The 27,337-nt window shown below is 39.3% G+C and overlaps 1 protein-coding gene across 5 annotated transcripts in view; it reads right to left on the bottom strand.

The window, feature by feature from the left end:
• Positions 1-15,927, bottom strand: part of PRDM5 (PR/SET domain 5) — a 209,377-nt gene extending 193,450 nt beyond the window's left edge. For 2 of the 5 annotated variants that reach the window (XR_005790181.1, XM_040474755.1), the window contains exon 1: positions 15,431-15,927. Coding sequence is in view for 4 of the 5 variants with exons in the window: in XM_040474755.1 (XP_040330689.1) it covers positions 15,431-15,523 (93 nt within the window). In the remaining variant the exon portion in view is untranslated. The remainder of the gene's footprint in view (positions 1-15,430) is intronic. The other 3 variants (XM_040474762.1, XM_040474777.1, XM_040474746.1) reach the window with 2 other exon arrangements.
• Positions 15,928-27,337: the final 11,410 nt, after the last annotated feature.

Genomic DNA, 27,337 nt, shown 5'->3' with positions numbered 1-27,337 from the left:
TGTCCTACCTTTTCAATAATACCCTAGTTCATGACAACCAGATAACAGCAAATAATGAGGGAAAGCTCTTCTTTACAGAGGAATGATAATTTATAAATAAAGGAGAACTGTTTATTTGAATGAATCACCATTTTTAAATTTCTAATAACGTAACTGATTCAGGCAAGGATTATCAATGGATAATGGCTAAGACCATTAGGTAAAAGGTTGATAGTGAAATAGGTACGTATACAGTGTCAGCTCACAGATTAGTTATTAAGCACAAGTCCCTTTAAATGGAAAAATTACTAGCAGTGTTGGCATTACTAACAGTGGGAAAACCAGACATTATACACCCCCTGCCAAAATGCAGTCTTTAGTAAACCAACCTAGCCCTTCATTCCCCAGTGTCCGCCATAGGAATGTAAGAGGGGTGTTTGCTGAATTCTCCAGGCACCTCCAAGGGCAAAAGGGCAAGGGAACACACCCAGACCTCTTCCCCCTTGCCCTGTCTCTCACCCAGCACCTGGGAAGATCTGTGCTTCCTAGGAAGAAAGCACGCGGTTAAAACACAGATGAGAGGGAGGTAAGACACTTCGTGCAATTCCCACTGCTTAAAACGGCACTATTTACTACAATGTCAAAAGTATCCTGAGGATAGAGAAAAGCATTTAATATGTCACTTCATTTAACAAAACAAAACAAAACAAAAAAAAAGGTAAAATAATCTATACCCCGCTTCCAGACTCAAAGAAATACAGAAGATAGAGAAACACATTAAATAAAGTCCTGGGAAAACAATCAGATAAATTCGGACTGTGAGATACTCTACAATTAGCCTAATTTCTTCAGAAAGGGGAATGGGAAAAGGGAGACTGTTAAAAGATTTGAAAGACCTAACCAAATGTAATAGGTGGTCCCTGATTAGATCCTGGTTCAAAACAAACAGCTATAAAAACACTTCGGAGACAACTGGAGTAGTTTGAGTATGGGCTGGAATTAGATGACATTAGGAAATTACTGTCATTTTTGCTGGATGTTAAAATGATATTATTGCTATTTAGGAGAATGTCCTCCACAGAAATATTGAGGGAAAAAAAATTGTCATAATGTCTGTAATTTACTTTGAAATGCCTCAGTGAATAAAAAAATATATACATATTGATGAAATAAATTATATTAAAGTGAATCAATCTGCAGTTGAGTCACTCACATGTGAAATAATGATAATTTTTCACAGAAGGAGTCTAGGGTCCCCACTTAGAACATAATTATATTTCCATGTTACACTCCTGTTCATGTGTTGTTCTTATAGTACAATTAGGCCTTCAACACAGTATGTTTCTAAAAAGTTCAGGATGAAAAATATCTAATCTTCTTTCCCCACTGTGACTGAGCAGAGGCAAGTTGCCTTGCTATATCCATACTCCTTAGTACTAGAATGCTGACCTTTTGTTGAGGGTACTAATATACATAGGTAGAAAAACTGTACTCACCAGCTTCCCATTTAGATAGGGAAGAGAGCTAACAATATGCAAGCAAAGATCATTGTATGAACCTACCACAAAGGCTCTTAAATGAGAGCTAAGTCAGCTGGCAAGAATACCCTTGGGCCTTGGTTACTTCTTCTCTCTCCCCACTGATAATAAAAGCATGGTAGCTGGGGCTAAAGCAGCCATTGTGAGGCCAAGAGGACACAAAGACTTCCACCCCAACACTTTAAGCCACTGAACTGATAGCAGTAAATGCCTAAGTGCCAACTTCTTATTATAGGGAGAACTTAATCCCCAAGGTTCAGATTCCTATAGTTGTCCCCATTACTCTCAGCTGATATAGCGAATATCAAGGAAAAGAAACACACCAGTGCCCAAGACATAACAGAATCATTCTTTATGAAATGAGTCCCTTATAAAATAAATACGAAATGGGAAATGCAGGAGAACTGTGAGGAAGAAGAGATTCTGAGTATGTGCTGACCTGTACGCACCACCTTCCCCTTAACTCAACCCTAAGCTACTTTCATCTTTTGAGCAAAACAACTGCCACTAGCATGTACAGTCAACGGGACATAAGTGAAGCCTTAGGCTCTGGCAAGATACTGGTGTGAGACATTCTCTCCAGTGGACTTAGTAATAAAGTGGAAAACAGCAGAAGAGGGCTGAGGACCGGAAACTAGGGAATGCTGAGAAACGTTTGAAAGTCAGAGATGGGGGAGGGGGCCACAGCCCACAGTCTTTCCATGCTCAGCAGTCCAGGAAAGTCCAAGGAGACAAGAGAGCAAAGGAACAGGGAACTGACAACCTATCTGCCCGGGCAGGCTCATGGTGACAGAGACCCCTTGCCTATAGGGAAGGGCTGACATCACAGAGGGCTCTCTAATTACCGGTCTTAGGCTTTGACAAAACAACCAAGGCAGACTGCCTAAACAAAGGGGCCCAGCTGCCTGAGAGAGAACAATCAGGCAGAAAAATGAGAACCATACTCTGTAAAATAGAACTTCCACAGGAGGCAGAATCATTAAGAGAAATACCTTAACTGCATAAGGGAATTTAAGGACATTCAAGTAGAGCACTCAAAAAAAATAACAACAACAACAACAAAACACACTTTTAAGAGTGAAAAAAGAAACACGATTTTCCAACTAAATATGTTTAGAGAATGAGTTGAAAGAGAAATGCAATAACCTGAAAATCACCTACCCAGCAGGAAGTCCTTTACAGTCAGGTGGAAGGAGAGCTACCTGATGATATGCACAGATTCAAAGAGCATATTATCCACATGGTGATGAGAAAAAGAATCACAAAAAAGTCTCTAACTAAACAAATGAACCAGAGCAAAGAAAAGAAGATGGCAGAAGAAAAGGAGGAGCTGGTGTGTATACACACAAAATTAACAACTAACAGAGTGTGTAGATCATATAGGCTCTAAGTAACAACTTTTCAACCAACGGGGATATACTCTTAAAAGAAATTCTATTAAATAACACACCATTTCATCCAAACTTAAGGGCTGTTGGGGAAGGATGGCAGGAAGGCAAAAGCATCCCAAAAGCTGCTGGGGTGAAGGTGGGCGATGGGCGGAGGGAAGGAAAGGGGAAATGGGACATCTTGTAGAAGAAATTGTGTGTTTTTGTGGGAAAACATAGTTGAGCTCTAGGCATCAGACAAAAAAAATCATATCCATCTGATTGTGAAAGAGGGAAAGAGTAAGCAAATCACTAATGAAAAAGAATATAACTAACATAGTAATCAGAAGAAAGAAAGGAACGAACAGTGACTTGAACAGACCGCAAAATAAGGAAAATTTAAAAATAAGTTACAACAATATAAAATAAGTAATGAGAATAAAGAAAGACAACAAGAATGAAATCAGTTCTATCAGCTATTATGCTAAATATGAAGGAATTAAATTCCTCATTAAATGAGAGATTGTAATATTGCATTATGAAATATAATCTAGCTACATGTGATTACAAAAGATAAAACAAAATGATAAAAAAAATGACTTTAAACGGGTAGACAAAGAAAGGCAATAGTGTCAATATCAGACAAGAATTAAATTAATGGCTGAATGCACTAAACAGAATAAAGCAGAACATTATATAGTAATAAAAAATACATTCATGAAGAAGATCTAACAGGGAGAAAACAGAAGTTTAAAAATACTAAAAATTCACAAACTTCCAGTTATAAAATAAGTCATGGAGATAAAAAGTACAGCATGGGGAATATAGTCAATAATATTATAGTAAAGTTGCACAGTGGTAGTGACTATATTTATCGTGGTGAGTAGTAAGTCATGTACAGAATTGTTGAATCAGTATGCTGTATACCTAAAACTAATATAACATTGTATGTTAATTATATTTCAATAAAAAATGATTAAAATGGCCAGTTTTAGGTTATGTATATTTTTAAAAAATAATTAAAAAACTTAACTAACTTTTCACCAAAATACATATATATTATATAATACATATAGCATATATATATGTGTGTGTGTGTGTGTGTGCATGAAGAACTAGAGTGGGAGATTTTAAAACCTCTCCTTCAATACTGGACAGATTTATTAAGTAATAAAGATAATAAGTAAGAATATTTTTAAATGCCATTAATTTTAAAACTTAAATATCCACCAAGGATTTGAAAAGGGTATCCCTCCTACCCTACCAATCCGAAAGGCCAATAAACCACAAAATCCTAACTTTTCTTGAGGAGAGCACTGGCTTAGCTGCTGCCACAGATCACAGAATGCACAGCCGCCAGTCACCACACAAGCAGGTAAAAAATCAACTAACGCTTTAACAGCTAAAGGTACATGTGAGACAGCCTGCCCTTACAGAACCAGTGGAAGCCCCAGACGTAAGCGGAGTTCACACACACGTGCAGAGTCTTCTCCAAAGATCTCCCATACAAGAAAGATTGGGGGACAGACAGGAGAACAGTCTCCCTCAGGGATGCAAGCATGCAGGAGCGGAACAGCATACGCTACAAGAATGACACAACACTCCACACCTCCTGCCCTGCCCTTTCTTCCACATAAGGAAAAGCCTTTAGGCACAGCAAGGGAAGCAGCACACTGTCACCTCTAGGACACAAATAAAGATCCACTGCTGCTAGAAGAAGGGCAGGAAGTAATGCAGGCTCAGGAACTTATACCACAACCATCAGAGGACTCCTACCTTTGTGGAAGGGACAAGAAACACTCTCCCAGCAAAACACCAAGCTAAAACAAGGCAAAAGTTTGGCTCCTATGGAGAAGAGGTAGGAATGCTGAGAAGACACAACTCCCAGGGCTCAGACTGATAAACCCTGGATAAGAATGAAGCTGGACCAAGATAGAGAATCTCAAAAAACAATACATAGCGATCTACTACTGATAGAAGGGGAAGAGCAAGGCAGCATGGTGAAAACCCTCTATGGTTCAGGCATTCAAGGACAAAAGAGAGCTGAGAGTTGGGGCACCTGGGTGGCTCATTCAACTAGGCATCCGACTTCGGCTCAGATCATGATCTCACGGATTGTGGGTTTGAGCCCTGCCACAGGCTCAGGGCTGACAGCTAGGAGCCTGGGACCTGCTTCAGATTCTGTGTCTCCCTTTCTCTCTGCCCCTTCCCCACTCACTCATGTGCGCTCTCTCTCTCTATCAAAAATAAAAACAAGAACATTTAACAAAAAGAGAGAGAGAGAGAGAGAGAGAGAGAGCGCTGAGAGTAGAACAGAAACACTGAGAAAAACCTTGAGCACTCTAGCCACCCCCAGTACAAGATAACTCTAGAAGGATCTAAAGCCTGTGATATATTGAAGGTAACAACAGCAACAAAATAATGCAAACCCATTTTAGCTCCTAACTAGATTGATCCAAATCCCCAGACTGACCAAAAAAAAAAAAAAAAAAAAAAAAAAAAAAAAGAGGTGTAAATAGCATAAATGCTATTTACTGCACTCTTGATCGTTTCACACATGATGCTGGCATTCAATCAAAACTATGACATACAAAAAAGCAAGGAGAAAAAAAAACATTGTTCAGAAACAAAGCAAGCAATGGAACCAGATTCAGAGATGACACAGATGTTGGACTTATCAGATAAGGACTTTAACAATAACTATGTCTACTTTGTAAAAGAATCTACTGGAGGGGTGCCTGGGTGGCTCAGTCAGTTAAGTATACGAACTCTTGATTTTGGCTCAGATCATGATCTCATGGTTTGTGAGTTTGAGCCCAGCATCAGGCTCTGAGCTGACAGTGAGGGGCCTACTTAGGATTCTCTCTCTCTGACCCCTCCCCGCTGATGCTTGCTCTCTCTCTCTGTCAAAATAAATAAATAAATGAACTAAAAAATAATAAAAAATAACCTAATAGAAAAGGCAGTTGACATGCATGAATATAGGGAAGATGTCAACTATAAAATGGAGAGTCCAGTGGAAATACTAGAAATAGGAATCACAATATCAAAGATGAATTCCTTTGACAGACTCACTAGGAAACTTGGCACAGCTGAGAAAAGAATCAATAAACTTGAAGATAAGGAAAAAGAAAACTAAACTAAACTAAAACACAAAGTAAAAAAGAAAAAAAAGCATAGAAAAAGCAGAACAAAGCATATAAAGGCTGTGACATACTATTCTATGAAATGGTCTGACACACATGTAATTGGAGACCCAGAGGAAAGATTATACCAGAAATAAAATGTGAAGAGATAATGTCCAAGGATGTTCAAAAAATAATAAAAGACATCAAACCACACATAAAACCAAGTTTTTTTAATCAAAGACACATATTTAAATTTCTAAAATTCAAAGAAAAGTAGAAAAATCTTGAATGTAGACAGAAGAAAAAGATATTATGTACAGAATGTAAGACTTACAGCAGACTTTTTGTCGGAAACTACGTAAGCCAAAAAAAAAAAAGAAACAAACAAAAACAACCAACATCCATAATGTAGTGGGGGGTGGGGGGCTGTCAACCTGAAGAACATAGCAAAATACTCTTTCAGACATGCAAAAGCTGGAGAAATTCATTGGCAGCAACTTATGCTACTAGAAATATTCAAAGAATATGGTTCAGGCATGAGGAATATGATCCCAGACAGTAACTTAGTTAAAAGCAAAGAAATTAAGAGCTCCAGAATGTTAAAAATATATAATAAAGACAACTTTTCTGATTTTTAATTGCTCTAAAAGTCAACTGATGATCAAAAGGGAATATAGCAGAAATGTAAGGTTTATAGAATAAAATAAAATAGCTGAAAATAGTGGCATAAAGGATGGGAAGGAGGATATGCAGGTACAACAACTGTATCTCACCACCTCTTTGACATCTCTCCCTGTTGTCTAACAGAAACCTCAAAATCAACAGGCCTTTGGGGTGCCTGGTTGGCTCAATCGGTTAAGCGTCTGACTTGATTTTGGCCCAGGTCATGATCTCACAGATCTTCAATTAGAGCCCCACATCAGGCTCTGCACTCTCAGCAAAGAGCTTGGGATTTTTCTCTCTCCCTCTCTCTCTGTTCCTCCCCTGTTCACGCTCTCTCTTCTCTCAAAAATAAATAAATAGAGGCACCTTGGTGGCTTGGTCGGTCAGTTGAGCATCCGACTTGGCTCAGGTCGTGATCTCTTGGTTCATGAGGTCGAGCCCCACATCGGGCTGCTGTCAGTGCGGAAGCCCACTTCAGGTCCCCTGTCCTCCTCTCTCTCTGCCCCTCCCCAACTTGCGAGCACACACGCACAGGTGTGCACTCATTCTCTCTCCTTCTCAAAAATGAATAAACATTTATAAAATAAACAACTTGAGTTCCTGATCCTCCCCCTTCAAACCTGCTCCACCCACAATCTTCCCCACCTCAGTTGTTGGCTGACAATACAACCCTTCCAATTTCTCACACTAAAATCCTTGGAATCATCTTCAGATCTTTCCCTTTCTTTCACCCTGATTCCACCAGCATACTCTGTCACTGCTATCTTCAAACTACACTACCAGCATTGCCACCATGTTGGTCTAAGCCACCATCATCTCTCACCTGGATCACTGCAAAAGAATCCTAACAAGTCTTCTAAGCTGCACACTTGCCCTGTGGCCAGTCATTCTCAGAAGGACCCTTGATAAACTCAAGTCAAATCATGTCAAAACCATGCAGTGGTTCCCCATTTGACTCAAAGAAAAGTAGACACCTTTGCAATGTCTTGAAAGAAAGAAATGTGGCCCTTAGTAGGCTTCCCTTCATTAACTGACCTCCTCCCCTAGTACTCAGCCCCAACTCACTCCCTTCCAGCCTCATTGGCCTCCTTGTCCTGGGACACAACAAGCAAACACTCATCTTAGGACCTTTGCTCTCGCTGCTTTCTAGAATGCTTGTCTCCTAGAAATATGCCATCCTGTAAGTCACTGCCCAAACCTCCCTTGCCTAGTGAGCACTAACTGGACCACGTATTTATAACAACATCCCCACACCCACATCCATGTACTCTGCCAAGTTATCGATACCTGGCTCTACTTTTTCTTTTTTCCTTAGCACTTACCACATTTTAACAGAGTATAAAATTTATCTAATATGTTCATTGTTTAGTTTCTGTCTCTTCTCACTAGAATGCAAGCTCCACAACAGACAGAATCTCTATTTTGTTCACTACTGAATTCACATGACAGATTTTGGTGAAGAAGATATATCTTGAATAACTATGTAAAACAGACCCGAATAGGGGTGCCTGGGTGGCTCAGTCGGTTAAGCGGCCGACTTCGGCTCAGGTCATGATCTCATGGTCCATGAGTTCGAGCCCCACATCGGGCTCTGTGCTGACAGCTCAGAGCCTGGAGCCTGTTTCAGATTCTGTGTCTCCCTCTCTCTGACCCTCCCCCATTCATGCTCTGTCTCTCTCTGTTAAAAATAAATAAACGTTAAAATAAATAAATAAATAAAAACAGACCCGAATAAGTGGAAATTGTGGCACACTGACAGCATAAAATATATTCAGTCATTAAAAATAATCAATTACAGGGGCACGTGGGTGGCTCAGTCGGTTAAGCATCCGACACTTGGTTTCAGCTCAGGTCATGATCTCATGGTTCACGAGTTTGAGCTCTGCATCAGGTTCTGCACTGACAGTGCAGAGTCTACTTGGGATTCTCTCTCTTTCTCTGTCTGCCCTTCCACCGCTCTCTCTCTCTCTCAAAATAAATAAAACATTAGTAAATAAATACATACATAAATAAATAAATATTAAAATAATAAATTACAGCCAAAGTAGATTACTTGAAGGGATTTCCATTAAATACTGTTGAATGAGAAATGCTGGATGATGAAATGAGTTTACTCTTTTTCTCATTTTTGTGAAATAATTTTGTTAAACTATATGGGTAGATGTGTGTCTGGATGGTCGTATATGAGCATGGACACAGCACTTTATCAGTATAGAGCAAAAAAAAATTTTTTTCAGTAAAAAGGATATATGGAATTATCTGAGTTCAAATTGATTAATCCACTTATTATTAATATAACTTTCCTCAAAATCAGCCCCCTCATCGATAAAACAAGGATAACAACGGCAGGATAAACCTTGCAGGCTTCTGGTAGGACTTGAATATGAACTGTGTGATGCATTCAGTGACTACTGTCTCTGTCATTCACCTTTCTGTCACCAGCAACTAGCCCAGTGAGTGCCTAACAATTTCAGGTGCTCAATAAATATTTGTTGAAAAAATTAACCACAGCTATTATTATCACACACACAAAAAACAAAATACGAAGTTTCAGAGAAAACATCCGTTTAAGTGGATTAGTTATATACTTTAAAATCTATAACAACACCAGGATATACAAAGCTGCTTTGAGTCTCTATCCTAGAGTATAAATGTGTAAACAGAAAAAAGAGATAGCACATATGGCAGGCATCAATGGTGATGATTTTTCCTCTGATTATGTTTCCAGGTTAGTTATCATCAGCCACCAGGAAATATAAGCAAACGTTCACTGGCAGAATTCTAGCTCTAGCATAAAGATCCATTGTTTCTTCATGAGATTCACCTTCCAAGCTGATCAACAAAAGACTTTATTCCACAAAATCTCATCTCCTTATATTAACATTTATGCATGGTGATTGTTCCTCTATGCTTTTACTTACTTTTCTTTTTTTTTTTTTTTTTAATGTTTATTTATTATTGAGAGACAGGGACAGAGAGTGCGAGCAGGGGAGGGGCAGAGAGAGGGGGACACACATAATCTGAAAAAGGCTCCAGGTTCTGAGCTGTCAGTACAGAGTTCAGCGTGGGGCTTGAACCCACAAACCACGAGATCATGACCTGAGCCAAAGTCGGACACTTAACCAACTGAACCACCCAGGTGCCCCCTTACTTTACTTTTCGGGGTACCTCTTTCCCATATGGTTTTCTAACCCTATACAACGTATTTTTTTGTTTTTGTTTTTGTTTTTTAGCTTATCTTAACTTTCATAAACTCAGATTTGAACTTTACTTCAGGTATTTTTCACTGGGATTTGACTCATTAAATGTCTCTACTGCAAATCCCTCAAAAAGAACCAAAGTGTTTGCCTTGGTTTGAAAGAGAGGGCGCTGGTATCATGGAAGACATGGGAGCTTGAGAGGCAGCTGTTAGCCGCAAGACTCCATGTGAAGCTTCTCTGGGCTCTGGTGTCATCATTTGTAAAATAAGAATGTGCACATTAGATTACTTCTGAAGTTCTTTTTCTACTTCCCACGAACATACTTTTTCCTCCTTTTTGTAAGGGAACCACTCATTCAGGTTTTATTGCATGACAACTCTGAAGATCTCACCAGAATCAATACTGAAAACAAGGCATTATATTCATCAACATGGTAGATCTGCAATGAATACATTTTATCAGGATCAGTATGTGGGGAACAACTCACCCCAGTTAGTTATCATAACACGTTCCACAGAATCCAGGCCAAGAATTATAATTTGGGGCCCAGGTAAGATAGTAATGGCCCACCAAAAATATTTACATCCTAATTCCCAGAATCTGTATGCTACCTTTACCTTACCTGATAGAAGAGACTGTGCAGATGTAATTACATTAGGGATCCTGAGATGGGGAGATTATCCTGGACTACCTGGGTCAGCCCAATCCAACCACAAGGGTCCTTATAAGAGAAGCCAGGAGGGTCAGAGTAAGAGAAGGAAATGTGACCACAAAAGCAGAGGTTGGAAAGATATAGAGCAAAGGAATGAGCAAAGGAATGTGGGCAGCCTCCAGAAAACTGCAAAAGGAGGCAGACTCGAGAGACTCCAGAAGGAACCACTCTGTCTGTTCATTTTAGATTTATATTCTCCAGAACCATAAGATAATAAACTTATATTGCTTTAAGCCACTAAATTTGTGATAATTTGTTACAGCAGTAACAAGAAACGCATACCCCAGCGCTGCCAATAAGTTTTGTCCAGAAAAGTAGTTGTGTATAAAATCCTACAGTATCTGACGAAGTTTGAACTAGGAACCCGTGTTTGTTCGTGAGAAAGGCAAAGTATAGTGGGACACTGCCCTAGGGTTCACGGACACAGGATGGCACTCAGGAGCCACTTGGGCAAGAAAGCACAAGATTGAGAAGGAAGGGAGCAAGGAACAGAGCTTCCCAGGGGGGTCAATTCAGTTGCTGGTGTGTAGACAGGTGTCGGCAATGCTATTTACTGCTTCTACTGGAATTAGGGGACCAGAAATCTGGGAGAGACATTTTATTTCATTTATATTTAGTTATTTCCTTTTCAGCTTTCCTCAGCCTTCCTGTTAATCTTTGGTTGTTTTTAAAAATATCAGCCCAGTTCAACTACACTACGCTTATGCAGGTTACAGGGCTTCTAGATATAAAGGAAAATAACTACATATCTAACCTGGTAAAGTTTTAGCCTGCTAGTGAAGAATGAACTGGAAAGAAGAAAAAGTTAAACGTCAGCATAAGGACAATTGCAAACATTTTGACAAAAAGTAATTATCCACCAAGTGTGCAATCTGTAACTGGGGATAATAATAAACCTTCAAAGACTGTTGTACAATAAAATGGGATAGCATACACAAGTACACAGTAACAGAAAACCCAGAATTCATACTGTGTGCTTGTGTGTGACACTTTCAGGCTGCCGACCCAACAGTCTCCTCTGTGTAAGGTGGCCCTTCAATGGAAATATTTAAACAACTCCTATGGGGCACCTGTGTGGCTCAGTTGGTTAAGCGTCCAACTCTTGGTTTCGGCTCCCGTCATGATCTCACAGTTTCCTGAGTTAGAGCCCTGCACTGGGCTCCCCAATGACAGTGCAGATCCTGCTTGGGATTCCCCCCGCCCCGCCCCCACTCATGCTGTCTCTGTCTCTCTCAAAATAAACTTAAAAAACAAAAAACAAAAAAAATAAACAACTCCTTTGTCTGCAATATGGCCTGTCACAAGGTCTAGCCCTTAAAGGACTGTTTCAATTTTTTTTATAATTTTTTTTTTTAATGCTTATTTTATTTTTGACAAAGAGAGAAAGAGCATGAGCAGGGGAGGGGCAGAGACAGAGGGAGACACAGAAACCAAAGCAGGCTCCAGGCTCTGAGCTGTCAGCACAGAGCCTGATGCAGACTCAAACTCCCTAACAGGAGATCATGACCTGAGCCGAAGTTGGGTGTTTAACCGACTGGGCCACCCAGGCACCCCAGAAGTGTCCACCTTTATTGTAATTATTAGCAAATTGCAATATGTATAACTTTGAATGAACTCAGGTCTCCTTTTTCTACTCAAGGGCTTTCCAATAGTCTCATCCATTCTTTCTACAAGAACAATTCATGGCTTACATAGAAACAGCTACGAAAGGACCTTCTCTTCATCCAACCTCTAATTTCCATAATGGCAAGAAAAGGAAAGGAAGTCCTTTCCTTTTCATCTTATTCTCACTATGAAAATTTTCTACAGAAAGAGAGAAAGAGAGAGAGAGCTTGTGAGACAGCACAAGCTCAGGCCTGCAAAAATAGATTATTGCCAAGGAAAAACCTAACAGGGCTAAGGTGGGGCCAGGCATCAGGTGATTCTATTGCAGGGAACTCACTCTGGCAAACACTGCACAAAAAGGAGTGGACCTAAAAAAGGATTAAGGGGTCCCATTGTTAAGAAAAAATCAAATTGACCTGATGAATGTAGAGGGAGTGGAGTCTCTAGAAAGATCCCACAATGTCAGTACCAGTCTGGATTAGCTTCTATGAATTTGAAATCAATAGATGGCTTTAGTTGCAATTGTTGTTTTTCTTTCTTTCTTTCTTCCTTTCATTTATTTATTTATTTATTTATTTATTTATTTATTTTTGAGAGACAGCACAAGCAGGGGAGGGGCAGAGAGAGAGAGAGACAGAGACAGAGAGAGACAGAGAGAGAGAGAGATAGGAAACACAGAATCTGAAGCAAGCTCCAGGCCCTGAGCTGTGAGCCCAACGCTGGGCTCGAACCCATGGACCAGGAGATAGTGACCTGAGCCGAAGTTGGACACCACCCAGATGCCCTGCAATTGGTTTTTTTGTGTGTGTGTGTTTGTTTTTATTGAAACAGAAGTGTTATACAAGCATGTGTGTTATAAACGTGTGACAAAAATTTGCTATTTGTAACATATAAAGTGATATATTCTAAAACTTATTCAGAATAGAGAATATGAAAAGTTTAAGGTCTTTGCTGAAATACAGTCTTCTCAGACCCCTTGATCCTTGATTTATGGCCAGAAGGCCCATTAAAGGTAACTTGGAAAATATTTAATAATCAAGAAACTACACACAAACAGGTGAGGACATTCAGCTTTGACTTTACCATTCAGCTAAAATCTGCTATTCAGCGTGAGCTTCGTCCTCAGCCTTTGGAAGGCAAAGGAACTGAAAACTAATTCAGGGTTATTTCTGGCATCAGTGAACCTGTCCATGATTGATGACCTTTTGATTGAGTATCTTGTGATCATAACTAAATTATGTCACTAATAGTAGGACATCTGAATTCAATGCAAACATCTGCATATTCACTTGAAATATAGATATGCATTCTAGATGTGATCGGGATGAAAAACTCTGTGTTTTACATGTTGAAATTGTAAGAGCCAGGAAAAGATAAGTGTCTATTTAGTACTGCAATAATAAGACTAACATATGGTGATTTGGGAAGCTGTTCATTCTATATTCAAAAATAATAAAAAAATGTCCAAATAACTAAATACATGGAAAAATAAGTTGGAATTTATAAAAATATCAAAAGAAAGTACATTGGCCAGCTGTTTCTAAAGCCTAAATAGTAATATAAGACACAATATAGGGATTATGTAATAATTCTAATTATTTGTATAACTTTTTAATTTATAACTATTAATAACAATAAACAAAATAATGTTTAAGAATTGTGTTTATTTTTAAGTAATTAAATTTAGGCCTGAGACTTTCATGAAAAATACATTTGGGAATTTTCTAGATGCCGTGAGAAAGGATTAAAAGCAGAATTTCAACTTCTGCTTTGAACGAATGTGGATGTTGACATTTACCTATTTGACAAAAACATCTATTCAGTTCATCTCAAATTCAGATAAAGTGTTTACTCCTGGTTTTCACCTTTGAGCATTCTTCCAAACTCCCATTTGAAAAAGTAAGTATGGGGTTGGCTTCTTCCAGTTTTATCCTGGGAGATGCTTATAGGTCATGTTGTCAAGGAAGCCCTCTGAAGCACTGATCTACCTTTCTTCCCCCTTTCTGATTTATACTCAGATGAAAGGCATCCTGGTGTCTCTGGGTGCATTCTGTGACCCTCTTGCTAGCATACCTTTCCTAAACAAGCCTGTTCTTACCCAAACCTCGTTTTCAAAGTATCTCTTCGGTGCGAGTGTGAACTTGGTAGGGATAGATCTGGAAAGAACATGAGCTTTGGACCTAGAAGCCATGGGTTTGAAGCCTCTGCACGAAATTTAACTGTGCATTACTTCTGGTTTTTTTGTCTCTTACATGAGGATTAATACTGTTCTCAAGGGAGCTGTGCTGATGACGTTACTAATGTAGATAAAGTTCCAGAAAGTGGCCCTGGCACAAAGTATCTGCTCAATAAACGGTGGCTCTCGTTACCCTGGGCATTTTACCACTGGCTTTGTGGTTCCAGATTTTACACATCCTGTGAAACGGCTGTAACACGTGTCTCATCAAATCCAAAGGCTTGGAATTTTCCAGTTATCTCTCCTCCTAGGCCTTTGTTTTCAACATCCAACATTTCCAGGCCGTTCCCCCATGCATAGCGTAACATGCCTGCCTTGCTCATTTGTCTCTAAACTTCTGGAAAGAGAGATCTAGTCAGAGAAAATGCAAAGGCAGAGAAAAAAAGATCAAAGATTCTACGATTATCGAGTTGTCACCTCCCAGAATACACACAACACATTTTGGAAGCAAGGAAAGAACTTCTGAGTGTGTGAATGAGATTCCAAAACCTGTTTTGAGCTTCGCTCGGGATGACCCCCTCCCAAAACCTATAGCGAGAGCGAGGCGCTTACGACCACATTTCCAATCACCCTAAAGGAAGAAAGGCTGCGGCGGGGCTGCGTGCGCGCCTGTGAAGACACCCGCCCACGCGCGGCTCCGCCAACGCAAAGACGCAGCTCGCTCCCAGCACCGAGGAAGAGGGAGGCTCCATCCGGACTCACTTCCTGCAGGGGAAAGGAAAGACCTCTTGGTGCAGGGCGGCCCGCGGCAGTTCCGCCCCTGGACCGACCGGGAGCAGAGCGCGCCCCGCAGGCACTTACGTGGCGCTGCCCGCTCGGGAGACGCGGCAGGCGAAGGCCGCCCCGTCGGCCCCGGCCTTCCCGCGGGGGTCCCGGTCGGCCCCGGCTAGGGGCGACGGCAGGGACGCCCGCAGAGCCCCCAGCCCTGAGGAGGGGCGACCCCGGGAGGCGCACAGAGCGCGGCAGGAGCAGGGGCGCGCAGGCTGCCGCCGGGTCACCCACCTTTCTCACTCTGCGGGCCGTGTAGAGCCCCATCCCGTCCTGAACCCGGGAGGACTTCAGGGAGAACCTGTCCGGCACGTACATGCCCAGCATTTTCCCGGCCGCGGCCGCCGCCGCCTCGCTCAGCACCAGCGCTCTGCGCCCGGGAGGAGACACATCGAAATTTGGGGTGCTGGGTGGAGGGGAGAGGCCGGCAGGGAAGGAGGAAATGGAGTTTTCCTCCCAGAATCCCCACCTCCCCGCCGATTCCAGGATCCCCCGCGGCTCAGCCCCTCCTAGTCCCGGGTCTGGCTCAGCCCGGAGCCGCCGCGGCCGCTGCTGCCATTGCTGCCGCGGGGGCGCGGGGGGCGCGGGCCGGGGCGCTGCGGTCTCAGAGACGCCGCGCGCTGATTGGCCCGAAGTTGGTGGCTCGCACCCGCGCCGGGCGCGGAGCCGAGAGCGGAGCTGACCTCGGGGCCTCAAACCCAGAGGCCGGCGAAAGGAGAGGACCAGCCTGCTCCCCGCGTCCAGCGCCGCAGCTTCGAGACCCGCCCTTGTCCAGCTCTGGGTTTTGCCGCGCTGAACTAGTTCTAGTTGGGAAATTGTACTGTTTTCAGATGCAAAACGAAATGGGCGTGACACAGCTGGGGGCATCCTCCAAAACAATTTTATGGAGTTCCAGACTCTGAAAGTATGCTTATTGTCCGACTACTGAAAACCATCCCTGAGGAGTAAGAAATTTGGGTCCTTCTCGTATTGTTTTTTTCATGCTTGTTTCAGGGATTTGAACTCGTAGGGGATCAGTAAGTATGGTGATTAACGTACAGGGAACGGGGGTGTACACAGTCTGCAACTAATCCATTTCAAGTTAATTCAAAATTTGTCGCGAACAGTTTAAATATTTAAATCCAGTAGAAACTAGTTATTGTATGGTGCCGTAACCCAGAGAAAGTGCTTACACTTCACAAGATACACCATTTCTGAATCCTCTCTTGCTTGGAAATCACCAGACCTGTGATAGATCTTCAGACATAAACCGAGGAGATGGGAGAAGGGAAAGCCCAAACAGCAGAATCCAGTATCGCAGGGATGACAAAAGTCTTGTTTCACAGTTTTTAATAAAGTTAGGTATTGCAGTGTGCTCAGAAGAAATTTGAAAAGGCGTTTGGTTGTGTTTTGTTTTGTTTTGTTTTTGTTTTTCCCTTTAAGACAAGCTAGGAGTTTCCTATCAATTTCTTTTGATGGTCTTCATAATTTTCTAATCTGAGGTCTTTGGGAATCCATTTGATGTTCCTTGTAAACCGTTAAAAATCATAATAATTTTGATAACATTAAAGACCACACTGTCAGAAAATAAAATTCAACTAAACAAATTTTAAAGATTTTATTGGATTCATTCACCAATCCATGAGTGGGGCAGCATCCAATCTGGCAAATAGAAAAGAGCTCAGAGAAGCTGTACTAAATGAAAAATTCTTACGGGTAAAAGGAAGCAGGAACAAGGAAATTATACCAAACAAAAAAGCAGATTGACTGTTGCAAGGTTACTTTCTTTTAAGTGATGGCAGATGTCTCTGGCAAATCTAGTGCTTGGTCATCAGGCAACTCCTGATAACTGGTTTAAAATTACATTTCTAGAAGAGCCAAAGCTAATTAAGTTGCATCTCAGTTTGGTAACATGGGACTTAGCATAAGTAACTCCATTTTGAGCCTGTTGGCTTGTTGTTACCAATGCACAACCATGGAAATGATTTCTGTTTCTTGGAGACTATAAGAAAAGCCTTGGAACACAAACAGTTCCTAATTTCCTAAGTAGAAGAACTTTATTAAAATCATATAATAACAATATTTGGAGATTGTAAATAATAGAATAAATGATCCTCTTTGAAAAATGTAAGGGTAGGGGCGCCTGGGTGACTCAGTCGGTTAAGCATCCAATTTCTGCTCAGGTCATGATCTCACGGTTCATGAGTTGGAGCCCCACATTCGGCTCTGTGCTGACAGTTCAGAGCCTGGAGCCTGCTTCGGATTCTGTGTCTCCCTCTCACTCTGCCCTTCCCCTGCTCACACTGTCTCTGTCTCTCAAAAATAAATAAATGTTAAAAAAAAAAAAAAGAAAAAAACTTTAAAGAAAAAGAAAAATGTAAGGGTAGCTTTGTCAGGGGTACGAACAATGCCTTAATCAGAGAACATTGCCTTAATCATTCTGAGTTTTGATCCCTTTGACCTACTGTTGAAGATACTATCTAACTTTCTGTACGGGGGAAGGAGATGAATCAATAAATAAATACAGTTTACTTGAAGGGAATTTAAAATTAGATGGCCTTGAAACACATAATAGGTATTCAGTAAATATTTCTTGATTAAAAGTCAATTCTAAGGCTAATCCGAGATTTTTCAAACTAGTGAATGAATGGTGAGACTAAATTTCACTTGTGCCCCAAAGAATCTGGACTAAGTCAGTTTTCCTGGGGTTCTTTAAACCAGTGCTATAACCAGGCCAGACCAGGTCCACTGTGCCCAGCTGGACCAGATCACAATCCAGAGGGTGGCCCATGGCATTTTCCCCAGAGCACTCACTCAGTTCTTTGTCAGACCCAGTCTTTCAGCTCTGGCCCTTAAGCCACACTGGCTTTTCAGTCAAAAGCTCTGTCAAGTCTCTTTAGGCACAGAAGTTTCCACAGCTTTTGATCATTAGATAGAAAAAGAAATGTTTTCTGGTCTTGGTCTGACACAACCCTCATTCACTCATGACCCTGGTTTGGCATAGCTCCCTTTTGGTTGCATGCTATGTTTCTGGGGAACAAAGTTGTCAGCTTGAGAATGTTCATCTTTCTGAACGTAGGCATCTCTACTAATTAATAAATAGTAAAAAATAAATGTAAAGATAAGTCTGAAATTAATTAAATAAGCTTTCCAGATCTTTTATGAATCTCTGCCAGAGATTTTGTTGCAACTGGCACAAACAGTAGATTTCAATAATGCAATGATCTTTTTACCTATGTGATAGAGTGCTCAGAAAATCCACTGCCTAGAACATGGCAACCAGTAATAAAAAGCTCTTAATAATAATCTCTATTACAAGACATAAAAAAGGATACATGTTTGCCAAATCAAAATGCATAATACTGACCGGAAATTTGATTTTGAATCCTGTAAGACAGTAGTTGTACAATGAGTCATTTCTTAGAACTTTAAAAGCTAGAAAGTGACCTTTCAGTATCATCTTTGAAAAACGGGAAATTAAAAGTCTGCTTTATATCAAGAGCTTAAGTGCAGTCTTTAAAAAATAAGTAAGAAAATAAAAATATTGACATCAAAGTACTACCATGTACCTGATTTACTTATTCTAGAAAACATTGCACTATTTTGACCCAAGAGAAATGACTCTAAAAAAAATTTCCCTTTACTTTCAAATTTGGTTCTGGAGGAAATTTTCTTCATGGATATGCCTAATGCCTAAAGTCAACCCTAATTATTGAATTCAAACTTGTGTACTGGAGCAGGCCTTGTTTTTTCATTAGAAGGAAAGACTTGAATTATAATTCCATATTAAATATTTTACCACACATACTGTAGAATTCTCTTGATTGCATCAGTTATTAATGACTATTTCCAACTGTCAAAGTAGAATAAAAGCCTGACAGAAAAAAACAAAACAAAAAAAACCACTGAGGGTTATTTGTCTTTTGTTTTCTGAGAGTCAGGATTTTGTAGTGAATGAATATAAAACCAAGTTTCCTGAGCAGAAAAGAATAAAGATTTATTTGTTGTGATTCAAAAAATAATAAAATAAAATCCTGAAAATAAAATCCATAGTGAGGTTGTTGGCTTCTTGCTCTAAAATCATTTCTCTTTGGCATTGATTGCATTGTAGCAATAGCACCATGAAAAGATGACCCTGAAACCGGAAAAAGCCTGCATATTTAATTTTCCTTAATCTCTTGGTTTTAAGTAATGATACCAAAGACTTGTATGCAGTACCAAAATATAGTCATAAAATCCTTTAATTAGAAAAAAACCTAGAGGTGCCAGCCTAGCTCAGTCAGTACAGCATGAAACTCTTGATCTTAGGGTTGAGTTTGAGCCTACATGGGGCGTAGAGATTACTTGAAAAAACAACAACAACAAAACAGCAACACAAGAAAACCTAGAAGTTGTTGAGACTAGAGTAACGCTGTAAAAAAAAAAAAAAAAAAAAGAAAAGAAAAAAGCCGAAGGATAAATCAGTAGTCATCTCACGTCAAAAGTCAATACTATTGATGGAGCAGAGTATGGAAAGGTAACAGAAAGCTGAAGAAAAGTGAGAGGAGGGAACCAAGAAGGATAATAGTTTCCATGCACTGAGCCTAGTGCAGAAACCAGAAACCAGGCTAGGTTCTTCATATCCATTATCTTAAAGCCCTAACAGCCCTACCATAACAGCCTGGCAAAGTAAATTTCATTAGCCCCATTTTACACATAAGGAAACTGAATCCCAGAGAGGTGATTAATCATAGTCAGTTTCAGACATCCATGAACTGGTGGAGGTAATTCAAACCCAGGACTGGCTGATTCCTGTGTCTTGATTCTGTATCCTGCTGATTCAGTTGGCTTCACTTTCCAGTTACACTTCCCATGAGGCTTCAGGAGAGGAGGAGCTCTCCATCTCTCTCTCTCTCTCTCTCTCTCTCTCTCTCTCTCTCTCTCTTTCTCTCTCTCCCTGTCTTTCATCGCCCCTTCCAATGCCCTTCCAACTCCTCCTTTAAAACTGGGCAGAAAATTTGATTGGCCAAAGTCCATAAAATACTCGGTTGTCAGATACTCTAGTTTTGTTCAATCAACTGTGTCTAAGAGAAGATAGTCACATGGTTCTCCAAGGACATCTCTGCAGAGGGACTGTGAGATAAGACCTTGCTTTTACAAAAAGCTTCCCTGAACCTGTTAGATATTTTGAAACTTGGCCGATTTATAACCACAGCCTAGCTCATTCACACATTTTTAATCCGCAGAAGTGATAATATTAAGAAGAATCCCTAATTAACCAAAAAGCAATGACCAATACTCCTATGTTTGACAGAACCTCACGATTTGCTCTCCTGGTTTCTCTTTTCCCTTATTGAAATAAAATGGTGACTTCAGAACCAAACTATTATAAAAGAGTGGGGGGAGGGGGAGCACTTTCATAACATACTATTCCAAATGATTAAGGAGAAATATGAAAGTGATCATTTTCTATAAACTCTCTCAAACTATGTAGAGAGTAAAACAACAGTTATTATTATAATGTCTTACTAATTATTTAGCACCAAGGCAAGAACCATCCTTTTCCTTAAAAATGTTATTTCAAATAAACATCAGAGTTGAGTGCTGATGTGGCAACCTCTCACTAAAAAGGAGCACATGCATAACCAGTGATGTAATTCCCACTGAACTGGGGTCTCCAGAAGGCCTCCTCTCTATGGTTTCTTTCTTATGTTTGGCAGCTTGAAGTTTCACATAGTATTTCATCATCAGAAAGGTAAACTTCTAACTGAATCCTGTTACCCTCAGTGTGGGATCATAGCAAATTAACACTGTTTGGCAATCATTAATATTAAAATTTCTCTTTGCTGTTTCCAATTATAACCAAGGACTACATTAATATATTTTACATATGAATGAAGAATATTATTTTTTATTTAGTCCCTTAGGTGAGTTCAAGACAGTAATGTTCATTAACATTATTTTACTCTATTTTAAAAAGTCTTGGTAATAGGCAATAGTATATTAAATTATTTCTTATTCTTAACACTTGTTTCTAACACACCAACAAAATTTTCTATTGCTAAAGTACTTCTGTATAGACCTTAAGCTTTTATACCCAAACCTACTTTGTGAAGTATAGTACTTAAATTGTATACATGACCAAAGTAAGAGACCATTTATTTTTCTGAAAGTTATCAATACTGCTTGCCCTGAAGGTAATTTGAATCCATCCTTAGAAGAAACTTGACAACATATGGAAAACCAAATTGGAAGACTTCTGGCTATGTGACAGGTATATTCTCTGGAGAAAAGATACCCCCCAAAAATTAAAATAATCTCATATGGAAAAAAAATAACAGATCCTCTTATACCATTGGATCAGATATTTCCTCCGTGAATTATAAGCCAGCCAGTCTTTGTACTGCTATTCTCTTTGTCTGAGGAATTCAGTTATTATACGTCTGTCTTTATTGAAGGCCACTATGCAGCTGTGAAGAAAAAATTGGCATCATGCTGATCCCTCAAGTCATCCGTTCTGACTGCTTCTGCAAAATTTCACCATAAAGAACCTTAGGCCAGAAGGACACAAAAAGGGTTTTTAAAAGAAATCACACAGAGTGTGTTAGAGTCTGTGGTAAAGTATATAGGCTACCCACAAAAATAGCTTCTGGAAACCTTATCCCCTGACACAACTGCTGGAATAGTGTCCCTCCTTTGTTTCTGCCATGGGGAACTCTTTTCTGTTAGGAGTGCTTCCCAATCTTTGCTGGAGTGGTAAGAAGTCATGGAAACAGCAAGGATTTGGGACTCAGAGTATGAGTTTGAGTCACAGAGCTGAGAATTATTAACATGAGACCATAGGAAAGGTTAATAGCTACTCTACAACTGAAATGAAGATCATAATGCCAACTTTGTAGAACCCCAGACACAAAATAGTTTCAAAATAAATGGAAATTATTGTTATTGTTATTATCACCATGGATAAAGACTAAGTTTCATTGCTACACTTTAATGTTCTTCACCAAGTCATCTAGATTTTGCTATAATTACACAGAAGTGAGTCTATTACCTACACTGTGGCATACAGCAGCCCCCAATCATCCTTCCAGGACAAGAATAAAAAATCTTTAATATTTGTATAATGCTGGCTATAAGACAATGATGCTTCCACAGAGATAAGAAGGGTACTAACATTTCCAATAAGAACTTGTAGGAAAGTGTTCTCTGGCTTCATAGGCCACTGTGTCACCCAGTAGGGGAGAAAATAAACCTTCCAGAAGTTAAAGTAGATTAAACATATTTTATCAGTTTGAACTTCTTGATTATACTCCCAATTTACATAAAATTTTGTAGAAGTCCTTCAATTTTTAACTCAAATTATGTTATCTATTTAAAAAATAAATCTTCAAGATCATCATAGATTCCTGCAACAAGTGTTTATGGACTCATAATGTGTCAAGAACAAAGAATAAGCAATACAAGTGATAGGACACTTTGCGTGAAAATTATACTGTAGCTAATACTACTACTTCAGGGTGGGAAGAAGAGAAAAGGAGTCCATTTAATAGATTAAAATGCTGTCCCAATCTGTGTTTTTACCCAGTTGGAGGTAGAGTGAATTTGTGGAGAAATAAAGTCTTTCTTACAAGGAGGTTTTAACGGTATTTCTGTAACTATAGCATTTATTTTACTAATAGGAAGGGAACACAAGTATGGAGTGGTCATATTAGAGACAGAGTGCTATTGTCTTGCACAAACACAGAAAACATCTTGCAGAGCTTACAGGAAAAAAGCAAAGCCTTTCTAAATATCAATTGGTAACAATTGATAGTCTATTGACAATATGAGGCGGTGCATAATCAAAGATAAAACTCAACAGCAAGGTTCCTGAAGGTACAACTTGATGTGACCTTTTAACTTGGAAGAACAATTGTAAGGACATATCAAAATGACAGACACAAAGGAGGATTCACAAGGGCCAAAAATGATTCTTTACACACAAAGTTAGGAAATGGGGAGACACGGCCCAAATACTGAAACCGAACACATATAGTACATATAGCAAATTGTGAACATAGCAAATTATAAATTGGTGTGAGGGATAAACTACAGATCATTTTCATTAAAAGGATGGGCATTATCAGCCTAAACAAATTTCTCATTAAGAACCAGAAAAGTTCCCAGGTGCCTGGGTGGCTCAGTCAGTTGAGCGTCAACTTTGGTTCAGGTTACGATCTCGTGGTTCACCAGTTCAAGACCCACATTGGGCTCTGTGTTGACATCTCAGAGCTTGGAGCCTGCTTTGGATTCTGTGTCTCCCTCTCTCTCTGCCCCTCCCCTGCCTCTCACTCTGTCTCTCTCTCTCTCTCTTAAAAAATAAACATTAAAAAATATTTTTTAAAAGAACTAAAAAAGTTTCCCCAAAATTAATTAAATATCAACAGTAGAACTGAATGACTTCTATCTGTGCTTTGCCATCAGAGGTCTGGTGCCCAGAGTGGGCGAGTAAGCAGAATCCCTTGTAGAATTCTGCCTACATGGGACTGAAGCTTGTCTGGGTATACTACACTACTCTAACATTTAGCAAAGATAATTAAGGTCAACACCAAAAAAGAAAACAAAACAACAACAACAACAAAAAAAACACACAAAAAAACCAGAACTACAGGAACTCTTTGTAGTGATCACACAATGAGAATGTAGAGATGAAATAATATGAGTTAATCTTAAAACTATTTGGTTCACTTATTTTGGATTCCTGGGTCCAATATTTCATATACATTCTCCTCTTCCACCCTTTTCCCTTTCCCTTTTCCTGACAGTCTCCTACAGCTCCAGTGTTATTTTATGCTATAAAAAATATTTTACTCATGCAATTGAAATGCTTTTTAACTTTTAGGCTCAGTAGGGAAAAATATGGAGGTGTTTAATTCTCCAGTTTTATATTTTTTCATGGGAAATGAAAGTCAAAATCTGAAAAGTAGCAACTTGCAGTAAAACATTATTTTTCTTCTATCCCCAATATGTCTAAATGGCATCAAGTTCAAATACTTTATTACAGATAATCCGAGCCAATTTAAATGTCCAATTTCTCAATAAAACATGAATCAAGAAAAGTCAATATCTTTGCAAATGTGATTCCAAATTTTGCCCTCAGATAGTCTAACTAAATTTCCACTCACTTCAGTGTGAGTTATAAAAAGTACATCTGAGGGGAGAATTTGGCCCATGAAATTTAAAATGATTGTAGGGGAAGTAAAATATTTCTTATGCTTATGATTATATAGTAGCTGTGGAACTTTCAAAAGGAAGACGTTAAAAATCCATAATATAGCAAAATTTAATTAAAAAGTTGTTAATTTAACTAGATTTAAAGAGCTTTAACTTATTTTAAAGAACACATCTAATAAAGAGTGCTTTATTCATTCATTTAAAAATATTTATTCATACCAACATCACTTATATTTCAAAGGATAAAATTTCCTAGCCCAATAATATTCCATACAATTAGGTCTAATGTAAACACTGAAAAAGTTCCAAATATTGACTATATAAAGAAAGAACATTTTTGACCCATGTAATATATTTATTTACAAATATATGATTCTAAGACTGGGTTCTAAGAACAGACAGAGACAAACAGTAAATAGCTAAAATAACTAAATAGCTGAAACAAACTGGCTTTAATTATGTTTTCCACTGAATCATGAGCAAAAAGTTTGTATTAGATCTTTAGTGACACAATAATCACTCTGATTTTCCTGCTCTGGAAACACTTCTGCCAGCATCTGCCTTTGCAATATTGACTCCCTGCAGAACAGGTGTCTTGGATTTAGATTCATTTCATTCTTGTCTTGCCTCTTCCCATATGACTGGCACTATGCATAGTTTAGACCTTCAAAGCCCTCATATGATTTTGCTACTCTAGTTCCTCTCTGTATGAATTGTAGACATCACTACTAGATTAATATCCCTTAAGTATCATCTTGAATTCCCTGTCTTCAATAATTTGAGTAATTCCACATACCAGCTGGATATTCCAAAAATCCTTATCTTGAAGTCAAAAGGCTGTCCACAACCTTATTCCATCTTATCCATCCATCCTGAACTCCCACTATTCTTTTAGCCTCCTCATTCAATCAAATCCACTTATTGTCCCTTTCCTTAAACTTTATCATACCTGGCTCAATGTTGTCCTTACCTTTTTTCCATTGCCTGAAATGTCCTTTTTGTTACTCTCTTCTTATTGAATGTCTACCATCCCTCACAGCCCAATTTATGCTTTGTCTTTTCCATGAAACCATTTCTGATCACCAAAATTGGAAGTGATCTCTCCTGTTTTTAAATAGCCATGGTTTTTGTTTCGTGTTCATTAATTTGGCACTTAAAAATCACGGTCTTATCCATCCTCCTGGATAGGAAGAACAAATATTGTTAAAATGTTGATAATACCCAAAGCAATCTACATATTCCAAGCAATCCCTATCAAAGTAACACCAACATTCTTCACAGAGCTAGAACAAATAATCCTAAAATTTGTATGGAACCAGAAAAGACCCCGAATAGCCAAAGCAATCTTGAAAAAGAAAACCAAAGCAGGAGGCATCACAGTCCCAGACCTCAAGCTATACTACAAAGCTGTAATCATCAAGACAGTATGGTACTAGCACAAGAACAGACACTCAGATCAATGGAACAGAATAGAGAACCCAGAAATGGACCCACAAACGTATGGCCAACTAATCTTTGACAAAGCAGGAAAGAATATCCAGTGGTATAAAGACAGTCTCTTCAGCAAGTGGTGCTGGGAAAACTGGATGGCAACATGCAGAAGAATGAACCTGGACCACTCCCTTACACCATACACAAAAATAAATTCAAAATGGATGAAAGACCTCAATGTAAGACAGGAAGCCATCTTTCTTTCGAGGAGAAAGCAGGCAAAAACTTTGATCTTCCCTGCAGCAACTTCTTACTCAACACATCTCTGGAGGCAAGGGAAACAAAAGCAAAAATGAACTACTGGGACCTCATCAAAATAAAAAGCTTCTGCACAGCGAAGGAAACAATCAGCAAAACTAAAAGGCAACTGACAGAATGGGAGAAGATATTTGCAAATGACATATCAGATAAAAGGTTAGTATCCAAAATCTATAAAGAACTTATCAAACTCAACACCCAAAAACAAATAATCCAGTGAAGAAATGGGCAAAAGTCATGAAGAGACACTTCTCCAAAGAAGACCTCCAGATGGCCAACCAACACATGAAAAAATGCTCAACATCACTCATCATCAGGGAAATACAAATCAAAACCACAATGAGATACCACCTTACACCTGTCAGAATGGCTAACATTAACAACTTAGGCAACAACAGATGTTGGCAGGGATGTGGAGAAAGAGGATCTCTTTTGCATTGTTGGTGGCAGTGCAAGCTGGTGCAGCCACTCTGGAAAACAGTATGGAGGTTCCTCAAAAACTAAAAATAGAACTACTCTACGACCCAGCAATTGCACTACTAGGCATTTATCCATGGGATACAGGTGTGCTGTTTCGAAGGGACACATGCACCCCCATGTTTATAGCAGCACTATCAACAATAGCCAAAGTATGGAAAGAGCCCAAATGTCCATTGATGGATGAATGGATAAGGAAGAGGTGCTATACACACACACACACACACACACACACACACACACACACACACACACACAATGGAGTATTACTCAGCAATCAAAAAGAATACAATCTTGCCATTTGCAGCTACGTGAATGGAACTGGAGGGTATTATGCTAAGTGAAATTAGTCAGAGAAAGACAAAAATCATATGACTTCACTCATATGAGGACTTTAAGAGACAAAACAGATGAACATAAGGGAAGGGAAACAAAAATAATATAAAAACAGGGAGGGGGACAAAACAGAAGAGACTCATAAATATGGAGACCAAATTGAGGATTACTGGAGGGGTTGTGGGAGGGGGGATGGGCTAAATGGGTAAGGGGCATTAAGGAATCTACTCCTGAAATCACTGTTGCACTATATGCTAAATAATTTGAATGTAAAATTTAAAAAGTAAAATATAAAATTAAAAAACAAAAGATCACTATCTTCTATTGTTAGGGGTGTGTGTGTGTGTTTCCAGTATCTACTTAATTAGATGTTAAGGTCTTCAAAGGTGGATTCTACATCTTACATTT

Source organism: Herpailurus yagouaroundi, unplaced genomic scaffold, assembly GCF_014898765.1.
Source record: "Herpailurus yagouaroundi ecotype Mexico unplaced genomic scaffold, PumYag 28, whole genome shotgun sequence".
NCBI classification, from domain to species: Eukaryota; Metazoa; Chordata; class Mammalia; order Carnivora; family Felidae; genus Herpailurus; species Herpailurus yagouaroundi.
This window is presented reverse-complemented; position numbering and strand designations above follow the sequence as displayed.